At 49.2% G+C, this 25,093-nt stretch overlaps 1 protein-coding gene across 1 annotated transcript; it reads left to right on the forward strand.

Moving 5' to 3' along the window:
- Nucleotides 1-694: 694 nt before the first annotated feature.
- On the forward strand, nucleotides 695-24,598 carry LOC123736407 (constitutive coactivator of PPAR-gamma-like protein 2; the record flags this gene model as incomplete). The annotated part of the gene is given in 11 exon segments (XM_045713190.1): nucleotides 695-798; nucleotides 801-840; nucleotides 842-917; nucleotides 5,322-5,493; nucleotides 5,753-6,002; nucleotides 6,088-6,202; nucleotides 22,285-22,494; nucleotides 22,636-22,878; nucleotides 23,600-23,735; nucleotides 23,832-23,877; nucleotides 24,018-24,598. Coding segments are annotated over 9 exon segments (1,252 nt in total), but the record flags the coding sequence as incomplete, so codon positions are not given.
- Nucleotides 24,599-25,093: the final 495 nt, after the last annotated feature.

Consider the following 25,093-nt stretch of genomic DNA (forward strand, 5'->3'; position numbering starts at 1 on the left):
CCTGCATAAAATACACACTCCTAGTTCATTCATAAAGGCTGTGTGGACCAGGAAGTAATGAACTACCCTGCATAAAATACACACTCCTAGTTCATTCATAAAGGCTGTGTGGACCAGGAAGTAATGAACTACCCTGCATAAAATACACACTCCTAGTTCATTCATAAAGGCTGTGTGGCTTGACGTCACCATTGGTATTGTGTTCACTGCAACCTGTTGCGACATTGTTTAGTCTGCAACACCCTCACTCTCTCCCCTCACTCTCTCCCCTCTCTCCTCCCCTCCTCTCCCCTCTCTCCCCCTCTCCTCTCTCCCCTTTTCTCTCTCCTCTCTCCCCCTCTCCTCTCTCCCCTCTCCTCTCTCCCTTTCTCTCTCCTCTCTCTCCCCTCTCCTCTCTCTCCCCTCTCCTCTCTCCCCTTTTCTCTCTCCTCTCTCCCCTTTTCTCTCTCCTCTCTCTCCCTCTCCTCTCTCTCCCCTCTCCTCTCTCTCCCCCTCTCCTCTCTCTCCCCTCTCCTCTCTCCCCTTTTCTCTCTCCTCTCCTCCCCTCTCCTCTCTCTCTCCTCTCTCCTCCCCCTCTCCTCTCTCCCCCTCTCCTCTCTCCCCCTCTCCTCTCTCTCCCCCTCTCCTCTCTCCCCCCTCTCCTCTCTCCCTTTTCCTCTCCTGTCTCCCTCTCCTCTCCCCTCTCTCTTTTCAGCCATCTCCCAGACAAGTCCTCCAGGTGGGACGATCCGTCCTGTCGAGGGGGCGGAGGGGATGGTTCCCACGGTAACATTCCATCGCTGTTGTCAATGGCGACGCGAGTCACATGGACATAACCACGCCCCCTCTGCCTCAAGTCAGCGGAGGTGTTGAGAGTAGCAGAACACAGACACCGCAGAGGACTGATGTATCCCGAGATATACCACATACTGACCAAGGTAACACAGAGGACTGATGTATCCACAGATATACCACATACTGACCAAGGTAACACAGAGGACTGATGTATCCACAGATATACCACATACTGACCAAGGTAACACAGAGGACTGATGTATCCACAGATATACCACATACTGACCAAGGTAACACAGAGGACTGATGTATCCACAGATATACCACATACTGACCAAGGTAACACAGAGGACTGATGTATCCACAGATATACCACATACTGACCAAGGTAACACAGAGGACTGATGTATCCACAGATATACCACATACTGACCAAGGTAACACAGAGGACTGATGTATCCACAGATATACCACATACTGACCAAGGTAACACAGAGGACTGATGTATCCACAGATATACCACATACTGACCAAGGTAACACAGAGGACTGATGTATCCACAGATATACCACATACTGACCAAGGTAACACAGAGGACTGATGTATCCACAGATATACCACATACTGACCAAGGTAACACAGAGGACTGATGTATCCACAGATATACCACATACTGACCAAGGTAACACAGAGGACTGATGTATCCACAGATATACCACATACTGACCAAGGTAACACAGAGGACTGATGTATCCACAGATATACCACATACTGACCAAGGTAACACAGAGGACTGATGTATCCACAGATATACCACATACTGACCAAGGTAACACAGAGGACTGATGTATCCACAGATATACCACATACTGACCAAGGTAACACAGAGGACTGATGTATCCACAGATATACCACATACTGACCAAGGCAACACAGAGGACTGATGTATCCACAGATATACCACATACTGACCAAGGTAACACAGAGGACTGATGTATCCACAGATATACCACATACTGACCAAGGTAACACAGAGGACTGATGTATCCACAGATATACCACATACTGACCAAGGTAACACAGAGGACTGATGTATCCACAGATATACCACATACTGACCAAGGTAACACAGAGGACTGATGTATCCACAGATATACCACATACTGACCAAGGTAACACAGAGGACTGATGTATCCACAGATATACCACATACTGACCAAGGCAACACAGAGGACTGATGTATCCACAGATATACCACATACTGACCAAGGCAACACAGAGGACTGATGTATCCACAGATATACCACATACTGACCAAGGTAATACAGAGGACTGATGTATCCACAGATATACCACATACTGACCAAGGCAACACAGAGGACTGATGTATCCACAGATATACCACATACTGACCAAGGTAACACAGAGGACTGATGTATCCACAGATATACCACATACTGACCAAGGCAACACAGAGGACTGATGTATCCACAGATATACCACATACTGACCAAGGCAACACAGAGGACTGATGTATCCACAGATATACCACATACTGACCAAGGTAACACAGAGGACTGATGTATCCACAGATATACCACATACTGACCAAGGTAACACAGAGGACTGATGTATCCACAGATATACCACATACTGACCAAGGTAACACAGAGGACTGATGTATCCACAGATATACCACATACTGACCAAGGTAACACAGAGGACTGATGTATCCACAGATATACCACATACTGACCAAGGTAACACAGAGGACTGATGTATCCACAGATATACCACATACTGACCAAGGTAACACAGAGGACTGATGTATCCACAGATATACCACATACTGACCAAGGTAACACAGAGGACTGATGTATCCACAGATATACCACATACTGACCAAGGTAACACAGAGGACTGATGTATCCACAGATATACCACATACTGACCAAGGCAACACAGAGGACTGATGTATCCACAGATACAACACATACTGACCAAGGCAACACAGAGGACTGATGTATCCACAGATACACCACATACTGACCAAGGTAACACAGAGGACTGATGTATCCACAGATATACCACATACTGACCAAGGTAACACAGAGGACTGATGTATCCACAGATATACCACATACTGACCAAGGTAACACAGAGGACTGATGTATCCACAGATATACCACATACTGACCAAGGCAACACAGAGGACTGATGTATCCACAGATATACCACATACTGACCAAGGTAACACAGAGGACTGATGTATCCACAGATATACCACATACTGACCAAGGTAACACAGAGGACTGATGTATCCACAGATATACCACATACTGACCAAGGCAACACAGAGGACTGATGTATCCACAGATATACCACATACTGACCAAGGCAACACAGAGGACTGATGTATCCACAGATATACCACATACTGACCAAGGTAACACAGAGGACTGATGTATCCACAGATATACCACATACTGACCAAGGTAACACAGAGGACTGATGTATCCACAGATATACCACATACTGACCAAGGTAACACAGAGGACTGATGTATCCACAGATATACCACATACTGACCAAGGTAACACAGAGGACTGATGTATCCACAGATATACCACATACTGACGAAGGTAACACAGAGGACTGATGTATCCACAGATATACCACATACTGACCAAGGCAACACAGAGGACTGATGTATCCACAGATATACCACATACTGACCAAGGTAACACAGAGGACTGATGTATCCCGAGATATACCACATACTGACCAAGGTAACACAGAGGACTGATGTATCCACAGATATACCACATACTGACCAAGGTAACACAGAGGACTGATGTATCCACAGATATACCACATACTGACCAAGGTAACACAGAGGACTGATGTATCCACAGATATACCACATACTGACCAAGGTAACACAGAGGACTGATGTATCCACAGATATACCACATACTGACCAAGGTAACACAGAGGACTGATGTATCCACAGATATACCACATACTGACCAAGGTAACACAGAGGACTGATGTATCCACAGATATACCACATACTGACCAAGGTAACACAGAGGACTGATGTATCCACAGATATACCACATACTGACCAAGGTAACACAGAGGACTGATGTATCCACAGATATACCACATACTGACCAAGGTAACACAGAGGACTGATGTATCCACAGATATACCACATACTGACCAAGGTAACACAGAGGACTGATGTATCCACAGATATACCACATACTGACCAAGGTAACACAGAGGACTGATGTATCCACAGATATACCACATACTGACCAAGGTAACACAGAGGACTGATGTATCCACAGATATACCACATACTGACCAAGGTAACACAGAGGACTGATGTATCCACAGATATACCACATACTGACCAAGGTAACACAGAGGACTGATGTATCCACAGATATACCACATACTGACCAAGGTAACACAGAGGACTGATGTATCCACAGATATACCACATACTGACCAAGGTAACACAGAGGACTGATGTATCCACAGATATACCACATACTGACCAAGGTAACACAGAGGACTGATGTATCCACAGATATACCACATACTGACCAAGGCAACACAGAGGACTGATGTATCCACAGATATACCACATACTGACCAAGGTAACACAGAGGACTGATGTATCCACAGATATACCACATACTGACCAAGGTAACACAGAGGACTGATGTATCCACAGATATACCACATACTGACCAAGGTAACACAGAGGACTGATGTATCCACAGATATACCACATACTGACCAAGGTAACACAGAGGACTGATGTATCCACAGATATACCACATACTGACCAAGGTAACACAGAGGACTGATGTATCCACAGATATACCACATACTGACCAAGGTAACACAGAGGACTGATGTATCCACAGATATACCACATACTGACCAAGGTAACACAGAGGACTGATGTATCCACAGATATACCACATACTGACCAAGGTAACACAGAGGACTGATGTATCCACAGATATACCACATACTGACCAAGGCAACACAGACACTCCCTTTGTTTATGGTCGTTCATAGTTAAGCAATGAGGCCTGAGGAGGTGTGGTATATGGCCATTATACCACAGCCTGGACTCAGCCCTTAGCAGTGTTATGTAACACAAACCCCAGAGGTGCCTTATTGCTATTATAACCTGTATAATAATACAGGTTTTATCATACCTGTGGTACACCATGGCTTTCAGCCAATCAGCATTCACGGTTCGACCTCCCCAGTTTCTAATGTCCGATAATGACTTCCTCTTCCGCCTCTATTTGTTGGTGTCTGTAGGGTTACAGAGTAACAGGCATGTGAAGGTGCATCTCTGGCCTCAAGCCTCTGGTGACACTTAAAGGGGCAATCAGCAGTTGCTCTCTCTCATCCCTCTCTCTCTCTCATCACCCCCTGCCTCTCTCTCTCCTCCCCTCTCTATCCCCCCCTCTCTCTATCCCCCCTCTCTCTATCCCTCTCTCTTCCCCTCTCAGGGAGAGATTAAGATGGCGGTGTGTATAGAAGATGATTGTAACAGTGAACTGCCTCCAGCCTCTCTGCTGTTCAGAGCAGCCAGACAGTACAGCTATGGGGTCCTCTTCAGCCTAGCCGAAACACACCGACGCCTCGAGAGACTCGCCATGCGCAACAGGGGACCCCTCGAAGGTGAGGGAGGGGAGGGAGGGAGGGAGGGAAGGAAGGAAGGAAGGAGGGAAGGAAGGAAGGAGGGAGGGAAGGAAGGAGGGGAGGGAGGGAAGGAGGGAGGGAAGTGAACAATTTCGTTTTGCTTGTACAATTGTCTAACTTTTCCACTCTCTCTCTCTCTCCCTGGTTGTTTGTCTTGTCTCTCTCTCTCCCTGTTTGTCTTGTCTCTCTCTCCCTGTTTGTCTTGTGTCTCTCTCTCCCTGTCTGTCTCCTCCTGCAGTTCCTCCAGTGATAGTGAAGGAGTGGTCCAGTGGGAAGTCTAAGTCGGCCCTGACCCCGGAGCTGGTTCCAGCGCTGTGCTTCAGAGAGTGGACCTGTCCTAACCTGCGGAGGCTGTGGCTTGGTAGAGCCAGTGAAGATCGCTCCCGGAGGACCAGAGCTTTCCTAGCCTGTCTCCGCTCTGACTGTCCTGCCCTACTCAACCCTGCTCAGGTCCCACAACACCTTCTGCTCATGTGCTGCGTGCTCAGGTGAGACTGGAAGGGTGTGAGAGGTGTGTGTGCGTACCACGTGTGTGTGTGTGGTGTGTTAAGGTGTGTGTGTGTGTGTTAACAGGTATATGATGCAGTGGCCAGGTGGTCGTATTCTACAGAGACATGAGTTAGATGCCTTCCTGGCCCAGGCAGTCTCTAACCAGCTCTACGAACCAGACCAGCTACAGGAACTCAAGGTACAGCAGAGCACACACTAGACAGGGTTGGTTCTGCACACAGTCCAGTTCGAAGGTACAGCTGGTTCCTGAGCTGGGGCACTGTTGGGGAAAGCTCTGCCAGTACGCTACAGGTTAAGGACAGCCCATCAATTATCTTTCAGCGTCGACTGCGCCTCTGGACCCAATAGTTTGAGTCATGGAGTGAGGAGGAGAGGAACAGTTTCCTGTACATTCTAGAAGAGAGGGACCTGATCTTCTACAGAGGTGTAGCTGGGACAGCAGGCAGGGATTGAGGGATACGGGAGAAGAGATGGACAGTGAGTGTGGGTGGTAGACAGAAACAAGTCAAGTTGATGAAGTGGTACATAGGGAGCATATGTGTGGAGACAGTGAAGAGCTGTGCGGTAGGTAGACTAGCGGTTAAAAGCGTTGGGCCAGTAGCCAAAAGGTCACTGGTTCGAATCCCTGAGCCACCTAGGTGAAAAATCTGTCAACGTGCCCTTGAGCATAACATAACATAACATAACCCTACTTGCTCCTGTACGTCGCTTTGTATAACAGCATCTGCTAAATGACTAAAATGTGAAATGACACATTTTTATAATAACCAAAAAAGTGTTAAACAAATCAAAATATATTTTCTTCAAATAGCCACCCTTTGCCTTGATGACAGCTTTGCACAGTCTTGGCATTCTCTCAACCAGCTTCACCTGGAATGCTTTTCCAACAGTCTTGAAGGAGTTCCCACATATGCTGAGCACTTGTTGGCTGCTTTTCCTTCACTCTGCGGTCCAACTCAATCCCAAACCATCTCAATTTGTTTGGAGGCCAGGTCATCTGATGCAGCACTCCATCACTCTCCGTCTTGGTCAAATAGCCCTTACACAGCCTGGAGATGTGTTGGGTCATTGTCCTGCTGAAAAACAAATGATAGTCCCACTAAGCCCAAACCAGATGGGATGGCGTATTGCTGCAGAATGCTGTGGTAGCCATGCTGGTTAAGTGTGCCTTGAATTCTAAATAAATCACTGACTGTCACTAGCAAAGCACCATCACACCTCCTCCTCCATGCTTCACGGTGGGAACTACACATGCGTAGATCATCCGTTCACCCACACCGCGTCTCACAAAGACACGGCGGTGGGAACCATGAATCTCCAATTTGGACTCATCAGACCAAAGGACAGATTTCCACCGGTCTAATGTCCATTGCTCGTGTTTCTTGGCCCAAGCAAGTCTCTTCTTCTTATTGGTGTCCTTTAGTAGTGGTTTCTTTGCAGCAGTTCAACCATGAAGGCCTGATTCACACAGTCTCCTCTGAACAGTTGATGTTGAGATGTGTCTGTTACTTAAACTCTGTGAAGCATTTATTTGGGCTGCAATTTCTGAGGCTGGTAACTCTAATGAACTTATCCTCTGCAGCAGAGGAAACTCTGGGTCTTCCTTTCCTGTGGCGGTCCTCATGAGAGCCAGTTTCATCATAGCGCTTGATGGTTTTCTCGACTGCACTTGAAGAAACTTTCAAAGTTCTTGACATTTTCCAGATTGACTGACCTTCATGTCTTAAAGTGATGATGGACTGTTGTTTCTCTTTGCTTATTTGAGCTGTTCTTGCTATAATATGGACTTGGTATTTTACCAAATAGGACTATCTTCTGTTGACCACCTACCTTGTCACAACACAACTGATGAGCTGAAACACTTTAAGAAATAATTAAATTCCACAAATGAACTTTTAAGAAGGCACACCAAAAATATTTCCAAAACTAAAAGCATTGTATTTGGGACAAATCATTTACTAAACCCTAAACCTCAACTAAACCGTGTAATGAATAATGTGTAAATTGAGCAAGTTGAGGAGACTAAACTGCTTGGAGTAACCCTGGATTGTAAACTGTCCTGGTCAAAACATATTGATACAACAGTAGCTAAGATGGGGAGAAGTCTGTCCATAATAAAGCGCTGCTCTTCCTCCTTAACAACACTATCAACAAGGCAGGTCCTGCAGGCCCTAGTTTCTACCTCCTTAACAACACTATCAACAAGGCAGGTCCTACAGGCCCTAGTTTCTACCTTCTTAACAACACTATCAACAAGGCAGGTCCTACAGGCTCTAGTTTCTACCTTCTTAACAACACTATCAACAAGGCAGGTCCTACAGGCCCTAGTTTCTACCTTCTTAACAGCACTATCAACAAGGCAGGTCCTACAGGCCCTAGTTTCTACCTTCTTAACAACACTATCAACAAGGCAGGCCCTAGTTTCTACCTTCTTAACAACACTATCAACAAGGCAGGTCCTACAGGCCCTAGTTTCTACCTTCTTAACAACACTATCAACAAGGCAGGTCCTACAGGCTCTAGTTTTGTCTCACCTGGACTACTGTTTAGTCGTGTGGTCAGGTGCCACAAAGAGGGACTTAGGAAAATCACAATTGGTTCAGAACAGGGCAGCACGGCTGGTCCTTTAAAAGTACACAGAGAGCTAACGTTAATGATATACATGTCAATCTCTCATGGCTCAAAGTGGAGGAGAGATTGACTTCATTACTACTTGTTTTTGTAAGAAGTGTTGACATACCCCACAAGACATGCCACCAGAGGTCTGTTTAAATTACTGGCACACAGCTCAGACACCCATCCATACCCCACAAGACATGCCACCAGAGGTCTGTTTAAACTACTGGCACACAGCTCAGACACCCATACATACCCCATAAGACATGCCACCAGAGGTCTGTTTAAACTACTGGCACACAGCTCAGACACCCATCCATACCCCACAAGACATGCCACCAGAGGTCCTGGCTTGAGGGCACACAATGTGTTGTGAATTATGTAATGAATGTATTGTAATGTTTTTAAAATTGTATAACTGCCTTAATGTTGCTGGACCCCAGGAAGAGTAGCTGCTGCTTTGGCAGGAACTAATGGGGATCCATAATAAACCCCAGGAAGAGTAGCTGCTGCCTTGGCAGGAACTAATGGGGATCCATAATAAACCCCAGGAAGAGTAGCTGCTGCCTTGGCAGGAAGTAATGGGGATCCATAATAAACCCCAGGAAGAGTAGCTGCTGCCTTGGCAGAAACTAATGGGGATCCATAATAAACCCCAGGAAGAGTAGCTGCTGCCTTGGCAGGAACTAATGGGGATCCATAATAAACCCCAGGAAGAGTAGCTGCTGCCTTGGCAGGAAGTAATGGGGATCCATACTTAATACAAATACACCTGTTAATTGAAATGCATTCCAGGTGAGTACCTCGTGAAGCTGGTTGAGAGAATGCCCAGAGTGTGCAAAGCTGTCAAGGCAAAGGGTGGCTATTTGAAGAATCTCAAATCTCAAATATATTTTTATTTGTTTAACACTTCATTTGATTAGTACATGATTCCATATGTGTTATTTCTTAGTGTTGATGTCTTCACTATTATTCTACAATGTAGAAAATAGTAAAAATAAAGAAAAACCCTAGTTCTAAAACTTGTGTGAACAAAATAAAAATATCTTGTGTGTTCTCCTTTGTCCTGAGTTTGGGTGGTCCCTTTAGGGTGTCCCTGGTTACACTGATGGCTGATCCTTTAGGGTGTGTCCCTGGTTACACTGTCTGATGGCTGATCCTTTAGGGTGTGTCCCTGGTTATACTGATGGCTGATCCTTTAGGGTGTGTCCCTGGTTACACTGTCTGATGGCTGATCCTTTAGGGTGTGTCCCTGGTTATACTGATGGCTGATCCTTTAGGGTGTGTCCCTGGTTATACTGTCTGATGGCTGATCCTTTAGGGTGTGTCCCTGGTTACACTGATGGCTGATCCTTTAGGGTGTGTCCCTGGTTATACTGATGGCTGATCCTTTAGGGTGTGTCCCTGGTTACACTGATGGCTGATCCTTTAGGGTGTGTCCCTGGTTACACTGATGGCTGATCCTTTAGGGTGTGTCCCTGGTTATACTGATGGCTGATCCTTTAGGGTGTGTCCCTGGTTACACTGTCTGATGGCTGATCCTTTAGGGTGTGTCCCTGGTTACACTGATGGCTGATCCTTTAGGGTGTGTCCCTGGTTATACTGATGGCTGATCCTTTAGGGTGTCCCTGGTTACACTGTCTGATGGCTGATCCTTTAGGGTGTGTCCCTGGTTACACTGATGGCTGATCCTTTAGGGTGTGTCCCTGGTTACACTGTCTGATGGCTGATCCTTTAGGGTGTGTCCCTGGTTACACTGTCTGATGGCTGATCCTTTAGGGTGTGTCCCTGGTTACACTGATGGCTGATCCTTTAGGGTGTGTCCCTGGTTACACTGATGGCTGATCCTTTAGGGTGTTCCTGGTTACACTGATGGCTGATCCTTTAGGGTGTGTCCCTGGTTATACTGTCTGATGGCTGATCCTTTAGGGTGTGTCCCTGGTTACACTGTCTGATGGCTGATCCTTTAGGGTGTGTCCCTGGTTACACTGATGGCTGATCCTTTAGGCTGTGTCCCTGGTTACACTGTCTGATGGCTGATCCTTTAGGGTGTGTCCCTGGTTATACTGATGGCTGATCCTTTAGGGTGTGTCCCTGGTTATACTGTCTGATGGCTGATCCTTTAGGGTGTGTCCCTGGTTACACTGTCTGATGGCTGATCCTTTAGGGTGTGTCCCTGGTTACACTGATGGCTGATCCTTTAGGGTGTGTCCCTGGTTATACTGATGGCTGATCCTTTAGGGTGTGTCCCTGGTTACACTGTCTGATGGCTGATCCTTTAGGGTGTGTCCCTGGTTACACTGATGGCTGATCCTTTAGGGTGTGTCCCTGGTTACACTGTCTGATGGCTGATCCTTTAGGGTGTGTCCCTGGTTATACTGATGGCTGATCCTTTAGGGTGTGTCCCTGGTTGTACTGTCTGATGGCTGATCCTTTAGGGTGTGTCCCTGGTTACACTGATGGCTGATCCTTTAGGGTGTGTCCCTGGTTACACTGATGGCTGATCCTTTAGGGTGTGTCCCTGGTTATACTGATGGCTGATCCTTTAGGGTGTGTCCCTGGTTACACTGTCTGATGGCTGATCCTTTAGGGTGTGTCCCTGGTTATACTGATGGCTGATCCTTTAGGGTGTGTCCCTGGTTACACTGATGGCTGATCCTTTAGGGTGTTCCTGGTTACACTGATGGCTGATCCTTTAGGGTGTGTCCCTGGTTACACTGATGGCTGATCCTTTAGGGTGTGTCCCTGGTTACACTGATGGCTGATCCTTTAGGGTGTGTCCCTGGTTACACTGATGGCTGATCCTTTAGGGTATGTCCCTGGTTACACTGTCTGATGGCTGATCCTTTAGGGTGTGTCCCTGGTTACACTGATGGCTGATCCTTTAGGGTATGTCCCTGGTTATACTGTCTGATGGCTGATCCTTTAGGGTGTGTCCCTGGTTACACTGTCTGATGGCTGATCCTTTAGGGTGTGTCCCTGGTTACACTGATGGCTGATCATTTAGGGTGTGTCCCTGGTTACACTGTCTGATGGCTGATCCTTTAGGGTGTCCCTGGTTATACTGCCTGATGGCTGATCCTTTAGGGTGTGTCCCTGGTTATACTGTCTGATGGCTGATCCTTTAGGGTGTGTCCCTGGTTACACTGATGGCTGATCCTTTAGGGTGTGTCCCTGGTTACACTGATGGCTGATCCTTTAGGGTGTGTCCCTGGTTACACTGCCTGATGGCTGATCATTTAGGGTGTGTCCCTGGTTACACTGCCTGATGGCTGATCCTTTAGGGTGTGTCCCTGGTTACACTGTCTGATGGCTGATCCTTTAGGGTGTGTCCCTGGTTACACTGTCTGATGGCTGATCCTTTAGGGTGTGTCCCTGGTTATACTGTCTGATGGCTGATCCTTTAGGGTGTGTCCCTGGTTACACTGTCTGATGGCTGATCCTTTAGGGTGTGTCCCTGGTTACACTGTCTGATGGCTGATCCTTTAGGGTGTGTCCCTGGTTACACTGATGGCTGATCCTTTAGGGTGTGTCCCTGGTTACACTGTCTGATGGCTGATCCTTTAGGGTGTGTCCCTGGTTACACTGTCTGATTGGCTGCTCCTTTAGGTTGTGTCCCTGGTTACACTGTCTGATGGCTGATCCTTTAGGGTGTGTCCCTGGTTATACTGATGGCTGATCCTTTAGGGTGTGTCCCTGGTTACACTGATGGCTGATCCTTTAGGGTGTTCCTGGTTACACTGATGGCTGATCCTTTAGGGTGTGTCCCTGGTTACACTGATGGCTGATCCTTTAGGGTGTGTCCCTGGTTATACTGTCTGATGGCTGATCCTTTAGGGTGTGTCCCTGGTTATACTGATGGCTGATCCTTTAGGGTGTGTCCCTGGTTACACTGATGGCTGATCCTTTAGGGTGTTCCTGGTTACACTGATGGCTGATCCTTTAGGGTGTGTCCCTGGTTACACTGATGGCTGATCCTTTAGGGTGTGTCCCTGGTTACACTGATGGCTGATCCTTTAGGGTGTGTCCCTGGTTACACTGATGGCTGATCCTTTAGGGTGTGTCCCTGGTTACACTGTCTGATGGCTGATCCTTTAGGGTGTGTCCCTGGTTACACTGTCTGATGGCTGATCCTTTAGGGTGTGTCCCTGGTTACACTGTCTGATGGCTGATCCTTTAGGGTGTGTCCCTGGTTACACTGATGGCTGATCCTTTAGGGTGTGTCCCTGGTTACACTGATGGCTGATCCTTTAGGGTGTGTCCCTGGTTATACTCTCTGATGGCTGATCCTTTAGGGTGTGTCCCTGGTTATACTGATGGCTGATCCTTTAGGGTGTGTCCCTGGTTATACTGTCTGATGGCTGATCCTTTAGGGTGTGTCCCTGGTTATACTGATGGCTGATCCTTTAGGGTGTGTCCCTGGTTACACTGTCTGATGGCTGATCCTTTAGGGTGTGTCCCTGGTTACACTGATGGCTGATCCTTTAGGGTGTGTCCCTGGTTACACTGATGGCTGATCCTTTAGGGTGTGTCCCTGGTTACACTGTCTGATGGCTGATCCTTTAGGGTGTGTCCCTGGTTACACTGTCTGATGGCTGATCCTTTAGGGTGTGTCCCTGGTTACACTGATGGCTGATCCTTTAGGGTGTGTCCCTGGTTACACTGATGGCTGATCCTTTAGGGTGTTCCTGGTTACACTGATGGCTGATCCTTTAGGGTGTGTCCCTGGTTATACTGTCTGATGGCTGATCCTTTAGGGTGTGTCCCTGGTTACACTGTCTGATGGCTGATCCTTTAGGGTGTGTCCCTGGTTACACTGATGGCTGATCCTTTAGGCTGTGTCCCTGGTTACACTGTCTGATGGCTGATCCTTTAGGGTGTGTCCCTGGTTATACTGATGGCTGATCCTTTAGGGTGTGTCCCTGGTTATACTGTCTGATGGCTGATCCTTTAGGGTGTGTCCCTGGTTACACTGTCTGATGGCTGATCCTTTAGGGTGTGTCCCTGGTTACACTGATGGCTGATCCTTTAGGGTGTGTCCCTGGTTATACTGATGGCTGATCCTTTAGGGTGTGTCCCTGGTTACACTGTCTGATGGCTGATCCTTTAGGGTGTGTCCCTGGTTACACTGATGGCTGATCCTTTAGGGTGTGTCCCTGGTTACACTGTCTGATGGCTGATCCTTTAGGGTGTGTCCCTGGTTATACTGATGGCTGATCCTTTAGGGTGTGTCCCTGGTTACACTGATGGCTGATCCTTTAGGGTGTGTCCCTGGTTACACTGATGGCTGATCCTTTAGGGTGTGTCCCTGGTTATACTGATGGCTGATCCTTTAGGGTGTGTCCCTGGTTACACTGTCTGATGGCTGATCCTTTAGGGTGTGTCCCTGGTTATACTGATGGCTGATCCTTTAGGGTGTGTCCCTGGTTACACTGATGGCTGATCCTTTAGGGTGTTCCTGGTTACACTGATGGCTGATCCTTTAGGGTGTGTCCCTGGTTACACTGATGGCTGATCCTTTAGGGTGTGTCCCTGGTTACACTGATGGCTGATCCTTTAGGGTGTGTCCCTGGTTACACTGATGGCTGATCCTTTAGGGTATGTCCCTGGTTACACTGTCTGATGGCTGATCCTTTAGGGTGTGTCCCTGGTTACACTGATGGCTGATCCTTTAGGGTATGTCCCTGGTTATACTGTCTGATGGCTGATCCTTTAGGGTGTGTCCCTGGTTACACTGTCTGATGGCTGATCCTTTAGGGTGTGTCCCTGGTTACACTGATGGCTGATCATTTAGGGTGTGTCCCTGGTTACACTGTCTGATGGCTGATCCTTTAGGGTGTCCCTGGTTATACTGCCTGATGGCTGATCCTTTAGGGTGTGTCCCTGGTTATACTGTCTGATGGCTGATCCTTTAGGGTGTGTCCCTGGTTACACTGATGGCTGATCCTTTAGGGTGTGTCCCTGGTTACACTGATGGCTGATCCTTTAGGGTGTGTCCCTGGTTACACTGCCTGATGGCTGATCATTTAGGGTGTGTCCCTGGTTACACTGCCTGATGGCTGATCCTTTAGGGTGTGTCCCTGGTTACACTGTCTGATGGCTGATCCTTTAGGGTGTGTCCCTGGTTACACTGTCTGATGGCTGATCCTTTAGGGTGTGTCCCTGGTTATACTGTCTGATGGCTGATCCTTTAGGGTGTGTCCCTGGTTACACTGTCTGATGGCTGATCCTTTAGGGTGTGTCCCTGGTTACACTGTCTGATGGCTGATCCTTTAGGGTGTGTCCCTGGTTACACTGATGGCTGATCCTTTAGGGTGTGTCCCTGGTTACACTGTCTGATGGCTGATCCTTTAGGGTGTGTCCCTGGTTACACTGTCTGATTGGCTGCTCCTTTAGGTTGTGTCCCTGGTTACACTGTCTGATGGCTGATCCTTTAGGGTGTGTCCCTGGTTATACTGATGGCTGATCCTTTAGGGTGTGTCCCTGGTTACACTGATGGCTGATCCTTTAGGGTGTTCCTGGTTACACTGATGGCTGATCCTTTAGGGTGTGTCCCTGGTTACACTGATGGCTGATCCTTTAGGGTGTGTCCCTGGTTATACTGTCTGATGGCTGATCCTTTAGGGTGTGTCCCTGGTTATACTGATGGCTGATCCTTTAGGGTGTGTCCCTGGTTACACTGATGGCTGATCCTTTAGGGTGTTCCTGGTTACACTGATGGCTGATCCTTTAGGGTGTGTCCCTGGTTACACTGATGGCTGATCCTTTAGGGTGTGTCCCTGGTTACACTGATGGCTGATCCTTTAGGGTGTGTCCCTGGTTACACTGATGGCTGATCCTTTAGGGTGTGTCCCTGGTTACACTGTCTGATGGCTGATCCTTTAGGGTGTGTCCCTGGTTACACTGTCTGATGGCTGATCCTTTAGGGTGTGTCCCTGGTTACACTGTCTGATGGCTGATCCTTTAGGGTGTGTCCCTGGTTACACTGATGGCTGATCCTTTAGGGTGTGTCCCTGGTTACACTGATGGCTGATCCTTTAGGGTGTGTCCCTGGTTATACTCTCTGATGGCTGATCCTTTAGGGTGTGTCCCTGGTTATACTGATGGCTGATCCTTTAGGGTGTGTCCCTGGTTATACTGTCTGATGGCTGATCCTTTAGGGTGTGTCCCTGGTTATACTGATGGCTGATCCTTTAGGGTGTGTCCCTGGTTACACTGTCTGATGGCTGATCCTTTAGGGTGTGTCCCTGGTTACACTGATGGCTGATCCTTTAGGGTGTGTCCCTGGTTACACTGTCTGATGGCTGATCCTTTAGGGTGTGTCCCTGGTTACACTGTCTGATTGGCTGCTCCTTTAGGTTGTGTCCCTGGTTACACTGTCTGATGGCTGATCCTTTAGGGTGTGTCCCTGGTTATACTGATGGCTGATCCTTTAGGGTGTGTCCCTGGTTACACTGATGGCTGATCCTTTAGGGTGTTCCTGGTTACACTGATGGCTGATCCTTTAGGGTGTGTCCCTGGTTACACTGATGGCTGATCCTTTAGGGTGTGTCCCTGGTTATACTGTCTGATGGCTGATCCTTTAGGGTGTGTCCCTGGTTATACTGATGGCTGATCCTTTAGGGTGTGTCCCTGGTTACACTGATGGCTGATCCTTTAGGGTGTTCCTGGTTACACTGATGGCTGATCCTTTAGGGTGTGTCCCTGGTTACACTGATGGCTGATCCTTTAGGGTGTGTCCCTGGTTACACTGATGGCTGATCCTTTAGGGTGTGTCCCTGGTTACACTGATGGCTGATCCTTTAGGGTGTGTCCCTGGTTACACTGTCTGATGGCTGATCCTTTAGGGTGTGTCCCTGGTTACACTGTCTGATGGCTGATCCTTTAGGGTGTGTCCCTGGTTACACTGTCTGATGGCTGATCCTTTAGGGTGTGTCCCTGGTTACACTGATGGCTGATCCTTTAGGGTGTGTCCCTGGTTACACTGATGGCTGATCCTTTAGGGTGTGTCCCTGGTTATACTCTCTGATGGCTGATCCTTTAGGGTGTGTCCCTGGTTATACTGATGGCTGATCCTTTAGGGTGTGTCCCTGGTTATACTGTCTGATGGCTGATCCTTTAGGGTGTGTCCCTGGTTATACTGATGGCTGATCCTTTAGGGTGTGTCCCTGGTTATACTGATGGCTGATCCTTTAGGGTGTGTCCCTGGTTATACTGATGGCTGATCCTTTAGGGTGTGTCCCTGGTTATACTGAAGGCTGATCCTTTAGGGTGTGTCCCTGGTTATACTGATGGCTGATCCTTTAGGGTGTGTCCCTGGTTATACTGCCTGATGGCTGATCCTTTAGGGTGTGTCCCTGGTTATACTGATGGCTGATCCTTTAGGGTGTGTCCCTGGTTACACTGTCTGATGGCTGATCCTTTAGGGTGTGTCCCTGGTTATACTGATGGCTGATCCTTTAGGGTGTGTCCCTGGTTATACTGATGGCTGATCCTTTAGGGTGTGTCCCTGGTTATACTGATGGCTGATCCTTTAGGGTGTGTCCCTGGTTATACTGATGGCTGATCCTTTAGGGTGTGTCCCTGGTTATACTGATGGCTGATCCTTTAGGGTGTGTCCCTGGTTATACTGATGGCTGATCCTTTAGGGTGTGTCCCTGGTTACACTGTCTGATGGCTGATCCTTTAGGGTGTGTCCCTGGTTATACTGATGGCTGATCCTTTAGGGTGTGTCCCTGGTTATACTGATGGCTGATCCTTTAGGGTGTGTCCCTGGTTACACTGATGGCTGATCCTTTAGGGTGTGTCCCTGGTTATACTGATGGCTGATCCTTTAGGGTGTGTCCCTGGTTACACTGATGGCTGATCCTTTAGGGTGTGTCCCTGGTTACACTGATGGCTGATCCTTTAGGGTGTGTCCCTGGTTATACTGTCTGATGGCTGATCCTTTAGGGTGTGTCCCTGGTTATACTGATGGCTGATCCTTTAGGGTGTGTCCCTGGTTATACTGTCTGATGGCTCTTTGAGTTGCGGCGCCTGTGCTCTACATTGTCTTCTCCTTGAAGGTTGGCTTAAAACCCTTCAGCTCTTTGAAGTCGTATGTCTTCTGAGACTGTCTACTTGTGTTTAGTGCCTGGGCTCTGCTGTCCCAGTTTCTGTATTGGATTTCAGGTACCATTCCCTAAAAGGTACTTTGCCTAACTTATCAGTTCACCACTTCTTACCATTAAAGGCGACGGTCCAGGCCTTGTAGTCGACCTACTGAAGATGGCTCTTCTCCCTCCTCCAGCTTGAGAGGTCCAGCTTGAGAGGTCCAGCTTGAGAGGTCCAGCTTGAGAGGTCCAGCTTGAGAGGTCCTGTGTGGTCACATGATATTTCAGCCAGGTGTGAAGGGTCTTCGACAGAGCTTGGAGAAACCCAGTAGTCCATAACAGTTCAATATTATCCATGGACAGGAACAGGATGTTCAGCTCATGGCATCACTACATGTCCATATGGTTGTTGTTATGAGAACAGGGACTTTGCACTGATATGAAAAGCTTATACTAAACATGATAATACTGCATGTCTCAAAATCAATATCCCTCTGTCCTCGGGCGTTTTATGTCCTGTGGATTCCACTTCATTGGGTAAGGTAGCCTTGTAGCCTCTGTCCTGTGGATTCCACTTCATTGGGTAGGGTAGCCTTGTAGCCTCTGTCCTGTGGATTCCACTTCATTGGGTAAGGTAGCCTTGTAGCCTCTGTCCTGTGATTCCACTTCATTGGGTAAGGTAGCCTTGTAGCCTCTGTCCTGTGGATTCCACGTCATTGGGTAAGGTAGCCTTGTAGCCTCTGTCCTGTGGATTCCACTTCATTGGGTAAGGTAGCCTTGTAGCCTCTGTCCTGTGGATTCCACCTCATTGGGTAAGGTAGCCTTGTAGCCTCTGTCCTGTGGATTCCACTTCATTGGGTAAGGTAGCCTTGTAGCCTCTGTCCTGTGGATTCCACTTCATTGGGTAGGGTAGCCTTGTAGCCTCTGTCCTGTGGATTCCACTTCATTGGGTAAGGTAGCCTTGTAGCCTCTGTCCTGTGGATTCCACTTCATTGGGTAAGGTAGCCTTGTAGCCTCTGTCCTGTGGATTCCACTTCATTGGGTAGGGTAGCCTTGTAGCCTCTGTCCTGTGGATTCCACTTCATTGGGTAAGGTAGCCTTGTAGCCTCTGTCCTGTGGATTCCACTTCATTGGGTAAGGTAGCCTTGTAGCCTCTGTCCTGTGGATTCCACTTCATTGGGTAAGGTAGCCTTGTAGCCTCTGTCCTGTGGATTCCACTTCATTGGGTAAGGTAGCCTTGTAGCCTCTGTCCTGTGGATTCCACTTCATTGGGTAAGGTAGCCTTGTAGCCTCTGTCCTGTGGATTCCACTTCATTGGGTAGGGTAGCCTTGTAGCCTCTGTCCTGTGGATTCCACTTCATTGGGTAGGGTAGCCTTGTAGCCTCTGTCCTGTGGATTCCACTTCATTGGGTAAGGTAGCCTTGTAGCCTCTGTCCTGTGGATTCCACTTCATTGGGTAAGGTAGCCTTGTAGCCTCTGTCCTGTGGATTCCACTTCATTGGGTAAGGTAGCCTTGTAGCCTCTGTCCTGTGGATTCCACTTCATTGGGTAAGGTAGCCTTGTAGCCTCTGTCCTGTGATTCCACTTCATTGGGTAAGGTAGCCTTGTAGCCTCTGTCCTGTGGATTCCACTTCATTGGGTAAGGTAGCCGTGTAGCCTCTGTCCTGTCGATTCCACTTCATTGGGTAAGGTAGCCTTGTAGCCTCTGTCCTGTGGATTCCACTTCATTGGGTAAGGTAGCCTTGTAGCCTCTGTCCTGTGGATTCCACTTCATTGGGTAAGGTAGCCTTGTAGCCTCTGTCCTGTGGATTCCACTTCATTGGGTAGGGTAGCCTTGTAGCCTCTGTCCTGTGGATTCCACTTCATTGGGTAAGGTAGCCTTGTAGCCTCTGTCCTGTGGATTCCACTTCATTGGGTAAGGTAGCCTTGTAGCCTCTGTCCTGTGGATTCCACTTCATTGGGTAAGGTAGCCTTGTAGCCTCTGTCCTGTGGATTCCACTTCATTGGGTAAGGTAGCCTTGTAGCCTCTGTCCTGTGGATTCCACTTCATTGGGTAAGGTAGCCTTGTAGCCTCTGTCCTGTGGATTCCACGTCATTGGGTAAGGTAGCCTTGTAGCCTCTGTCCTGTGGATTCCACTTCATTGGGTAAGGTAGCCTTGTAGCCTCTGTCCTGTGGATTCCACTTCATTGGGTAAGGTAGCCTTGTAGCCTCTGTCCTGTGGATTCCACTTCATTGGGTAAGGTAGCCTTGTAGCCTCTGTCCTGTGGATTCCACTTCATTGGGTAAGGTAGCCTTGTAGCCTCTGTCCTGTGGATTCCACTTCATTGGGTAGGGTAGCCTTGTAGCCTCTGTCCTGTGGATTCCACTTCATTGGGTAAGGTAGCCTTGTAGCCTCTGTCCTGTGGATTCCACTTCATTGGGTAAGGTAGCCTTGTAGCCTCTGTCCTGTGGATTCCACTTCATTGGGTAAGGTAGCCTTGTAGCCTCTGTCCTGTGGATTCCACTTCATTGGGTAAGGTAGCCTTGTAGCCTCTGTCCTGTGGATTCCACTTCATTGGGTAAGGTAGCCTTGTAGCCTCTGTCCTGTGGATTCCACTTCATTGGGTAGGGTAGCCTTGTAGCCTCTGTCCTGTGGATTCCACTTCATTGGGTAAGGTAGCCTTGTAGCCTCTGCCCTGTGGATTCCACTTCATTGGGTAAGGTAGCCTTGTAGCCTCTGCCCTGTGGATTCCACTTCATTGGGTAAGGTAGCCTTGTAGCCTCTGTCCTGTGGATTCCACTTCATTGGGTAAGGTAGCCTTGTAGCCTCTGTCCTGTGGATTCCACTTCATTGGGTAAGGTAGCCTTGTAGCCTCTGTCCTGTGGATTCCACTTCATTGGGTAGGGTAGCCTTGTAGCCTCTGTCCTGTGGATTCCACTTCATTGGGTAGGGTAGCCTTGTAGCCTCTGTCCTGTGGATTCCACTTCATTGGGTAGGGTAGCCTTGTAGCCTCTGTCCTGTGGATTCCACTTCATTGGGTAAGGTAGCCTTGTAGCCTCTGTCCTGTGGATTCCACTTCATTGGGTAAGGTAGCCTTGTAGCCTCTGTCCTGTGATTCCACTTCATTGGGTAAGGTAGCCTTGTAGCCTCTGTCCTGTGATTCCACTTCATTGGGTAGGGTAGCCTTGTAGCCTCTGTCCTGTGGATTCCACTTCATTGGGTAAGGTAGCCTTGTAGCCTCTGTCCTGTGGATTCCACTTCATTGGGTAAGGTAGCCTTGTAGCCTCTGTCCTGTGGATTCCACTTCATTGGGTAAGGTAGCCTTGTAGCCTCTGTCCTGTGGATTCCACTTCATTGGGTAAGGTAGCCTTGTAGCCTCTGTCCTGTGGATTCCACTTCATTGGGTAAGGTAGCCTTGTAGCCTCTGTCCTGTGGATTCCACTTCATTGGGTAAGGTAGCCTTGTAGCCTCTGTCCTGTGGATTCCACTTCATTGGGTAGGGTAGCCTTGTAGCCTCTGTCCTGTGGATTCCACTTCATTGGGTAGGGTAGCCTTGTAGCCTCTGTCCTGTGGATTCCACTTCATTGGGTAAGGTAGCCTTGTAGCCTCTGTCCTGTGGATTCCACTTCATTGGGTAGGGTAGCCTTGTAGCCTCTGTCCTGTGGATTCCACTTCATTGGGTAAGGTAGCCTTGTAGCCTCTGTCCTGTGGATTCCACTTCATTGGGTAAGGTAGCCTTGTAGACTCTGTCCTGTGGATTCCACTTCATTGGGTAAGGTAGCCTTGTAGCCTCTGTCCTGTGGATTCCACTTCATTGGGTAAGGTAGCCTTGTAGCCTCTGCCCTGTGGATTCCACTTCATTGGGTAAGGTAGCCTTGTAGCCTCTGTCCTGTGGATTCCACTTCATTGGGTAAGGTAGCCTTGTAGCCTCTGTCCTGTGGATTCCACTTCATTGGGTAAGGTAGCCTTGTAGCCTCTGCCCTGTGGATTCCACTTCATTGGGTAAGGTAGCCTTGTAGCCTCTGTCCTGTGGATTCCACTTCATTGGGTAAGGTAGCCTTGTAGCCTCTGCCCTGTGGATTCCACTTCATTGGGTAAGGTAGCCTTGTAGCCTCTGTCCTGTGGATTCCACTTCATTGGGTAAGGTAGCCTTGTAGCCTCTGTCCTGTGGATTCCACTTCATTGGGTAGGGTAGCCTTGTAGCCTCTGTCCTGTGGATTCCACCTCATTGGGTAGGGTAGCCTTGTAGCCTCTGTCCTGTGGATTCCACTTCATTGGGTAGGGTAGCCTTGTAGCCTTGATTCCTCACAGCATCCAGCCTAGCTGACGTCATGTATTTTTATGGATTGTGTCGTTATTCTTTCCTCTGGCCTCCATTGATTTAGTCACCATAATTCTGGCCATCCTACGAGGGTATAAACTCCAATAACTTTGGAACGGATTCTGATAGAGACCTGAGGTTTGGAACATTGGTTTCCTTAGAGGATTATCTTCACAGTTAACATATTATTTTACCCGTTGGTTAAAAGATGCGTTTTTGATTGGACACATTATATAATGTGTGTCTATAGGTGGAGAAGGTGGATGGTCGGGGAGTCCAGCTGGCGTCTCTCTTCATGGCCGGCGTGGACACGGCTCTGTTGGTCAACGATGTGTGTGGTCAGCCGTTACCATGGGAACACTGCTGCCCCTGGGGCTTCTTCGACGGGAAACTCTTCCAGACCAAACTGGCCCGTGCTGCCCGAGACCGCCAAGCCCTGCTCGACATGTGTGAAGGACAGGTGGGTCGGGGGTGGGGTCCAATCCTTGGGCAGCTGGAAGGCCGTTGTCCCCCATCAGCGAATTGCTTTCTGTGACCCATGTAAAAGGCTTTCCTCGACTTCCGGGATTTATAAGTATATATAATATTCTCTGTCCTACAGGAGGAGCTGGTGTCTCGTGTGGAGAAGATGCGTCAGGCCATCCTTGAAGGCATCAACTTCTCTCGTCCTCCTCCCCCACCTCCTCCTCTCCCCCTCCTTCCTTCCTGCCCCCTCCCCCTTCTACCCTCTGCCTCCCCTCTACCCCCCCGCCCATGGGCAACATGCCACACCACCACCACCCTCAACATCCTCACCCTCATCACCACTCACACCCAGCCCAGCACAGACCCAGAGCCTTCCCAGGTGAGCATCTCACACACACACATTCACAAGTGCACACACATATCCAATAGATCAATGCAAAGATCCAGACACTGAGGCGCTGGCGTTGGCTCCGAGGCGTTGGCTCCGAGGCGTTGGCTCCGAGGCGTTGGCTCCGAGGCGTTGGCTCCGAGGCGTTGGCTCCGAGGCGTTGGCTCCGAGGCGTTGGCTCCGAGGCGTTGGCTCCGAGGAGCTGGCTCCGAGGCGTTGGCTCCGAGGCGCGACGGCTCCGAGGCGCGTTGGCTCCGAGGCGCGTCGGCTCCGAGGCGTCGGCTCCGAGGCGTTGGCGTTGGCTCCGAGGCGTTGGCGTTGGCTCCGAGGCGTCGGCTTCGAGGCGTTGGCTCCGAGGCGTCGAGGCGTTAGCGTCGAGGCGTTGGCTCCGAGGCGTTGGCTCCAGGCGTCGAGGCGTTGGCTCCGAGGCGTCGAGGCGTTGGCTCCGAGGCGTCGAGGCGTTGGCGTTGGCTCCGAGGCGTTGGCTCCGAGGCGTTGGCTCCGAGGCGCGTTGGCTCCGAGGCGTCGGCTTCGAGGCGTTGGCTCCGAGGCGCGTTGGCTCCGAGGCGTTGGCGTTGGCTCCGAGGCGTTGGCGTTGGCTCCGAGGCGTCGGCTCCGAGGCGCTGTTCGTGCACCAGGAAGTTTGATGATGTTCTATCTGCACTTTTGTAACAGATAACAAACACACTTTAATCTGTCTTTTGATGAGCAGGTCTGCAGTCGATCCCCCCCCAGGGAGGGAAGTTGGAGATAGCCGGAATGGTGGTGGGCCAGTGGGCCGGGAACAAACCACTGCGTGGCAGAGGGGGATTCAACATGCAGGTGGTGTCAGTCGGGGCAGGGAGAGGGTAAGACACTGCTGCTGCTCTCTAAATTAAACTGTCTCTATACTTGAGTCTGATATTACTTTTTACTAATCTCTCCCTCTCTCCCCGTCTCTCCAGAAGGGGTAAAGACGTCCCAGTGAAAGGAGGGCGAGGAGGTAAAAAGGTGACTGCCAACAGAATAAAGGTTTGACATCAGAATAAGGGTCAAGCCATAGAATAAGCGGTGTGTCGTCACACTAAATGTAAAGAGACCGTTAGATGTAGTTTTAAATAAGCATTAACTCTCTTTCTCCTTCCCTCCAGACCTCACCCCCTCCCCCCTCCACCAGCCCCCCCAAGTCCTCTGAGGGTGAGGGTCTTAACTCTGGGGGTGTGGCCCAGAAGCTGAACGGCAGCCCTGCAGCCTCCGCTATTGGCCAGCCTTTGGATCTTCCTCCACTGGCCCAGCCAAACCCGTGTGCCTTAGCCAGCAAAGACAACCAATCAGAGGAGGCCCCTTGTTGCCTTGACAGCTGTCCTTCAGACGGAATGTAACGAAAGAGGATTGACTAGGCTTTCCCAGAATGCACCAGGGTGTTCTGAAAGTGCCGTCTGTGTTCCACTGCCTTCCCCTGTCTGTTAGCCTCGCCCACCAACACACCAACCAGGAAGTCAGAGAGGGGGAGGTGCTCTGCTCAATCAGTCGATTTGATTGAGGCGTTCCGCTAGCCTTTCCCCCCCTCTCTCTGCTCCTCCGTGTGATTGGTTTGGCAGAGCAGTAAGCCCAACCCCTTGATTTTGTCATGTTTTATTTTAACGATGAGAGGTTTTTCTCCATGAGTCCATTTTGTCTAAGCCCCGCCTCTGCCCCATAAAGGCCCCACCACATGGCTGTTGTAGCCCCAGCACACTGTCTCATGTTGTAATGATCCCTTCCTAGTGGTCAAATTTATTGTGAATTGAAATGGGATGATGTGATCTACACTCCCCTACCGAGGTCCGCACAGTTAGACTTGGAACTACAGTGTTTAGTGGTAGTAATAGTGGGTTTACACGCACAGTAACGTCGACACTAAACACACAGTGTTGGCTAGTCTGTTAGTTCCTCGGCTTGGTAGCCATTACAAGTTTAGTTGCCCAGCCGTGTTGAGACCCCATGACCACAGATGTAAATGGTTGCCATAGGGACCTCGTGGCAAGCGGTGTTCCATGTGAGGTCAGAGAGGAAGAGGAGGATGACATGGCGTTTGCTAAATACACCACCGATAATGATCTATTAGCGTTAGCCGCGCCTCTAACCCCTCCCTCCAGACCCATCTGTATTAGCTACGCTGCGTTGTTTTGCTAATCACAACACTACCTGGGCGGCAAGTAGCCTAGTGGTTAAAGTGTTGGGCTAG

This window comes from Salmo salar, unplaced genomic scaffold (assembly GCF_905237065.1).
Source record: "Salmo salar unplaced genomic scaffold, Ssal_v3.1, whole genome shotgun sequence".
In the NCBI taxonomy this organism is placed as follows: Eukaryota; Metazoa; Chordata; class Actinopteri; order Salmoniformes; family Salmonidae; genus Salmo; species Salmo salar.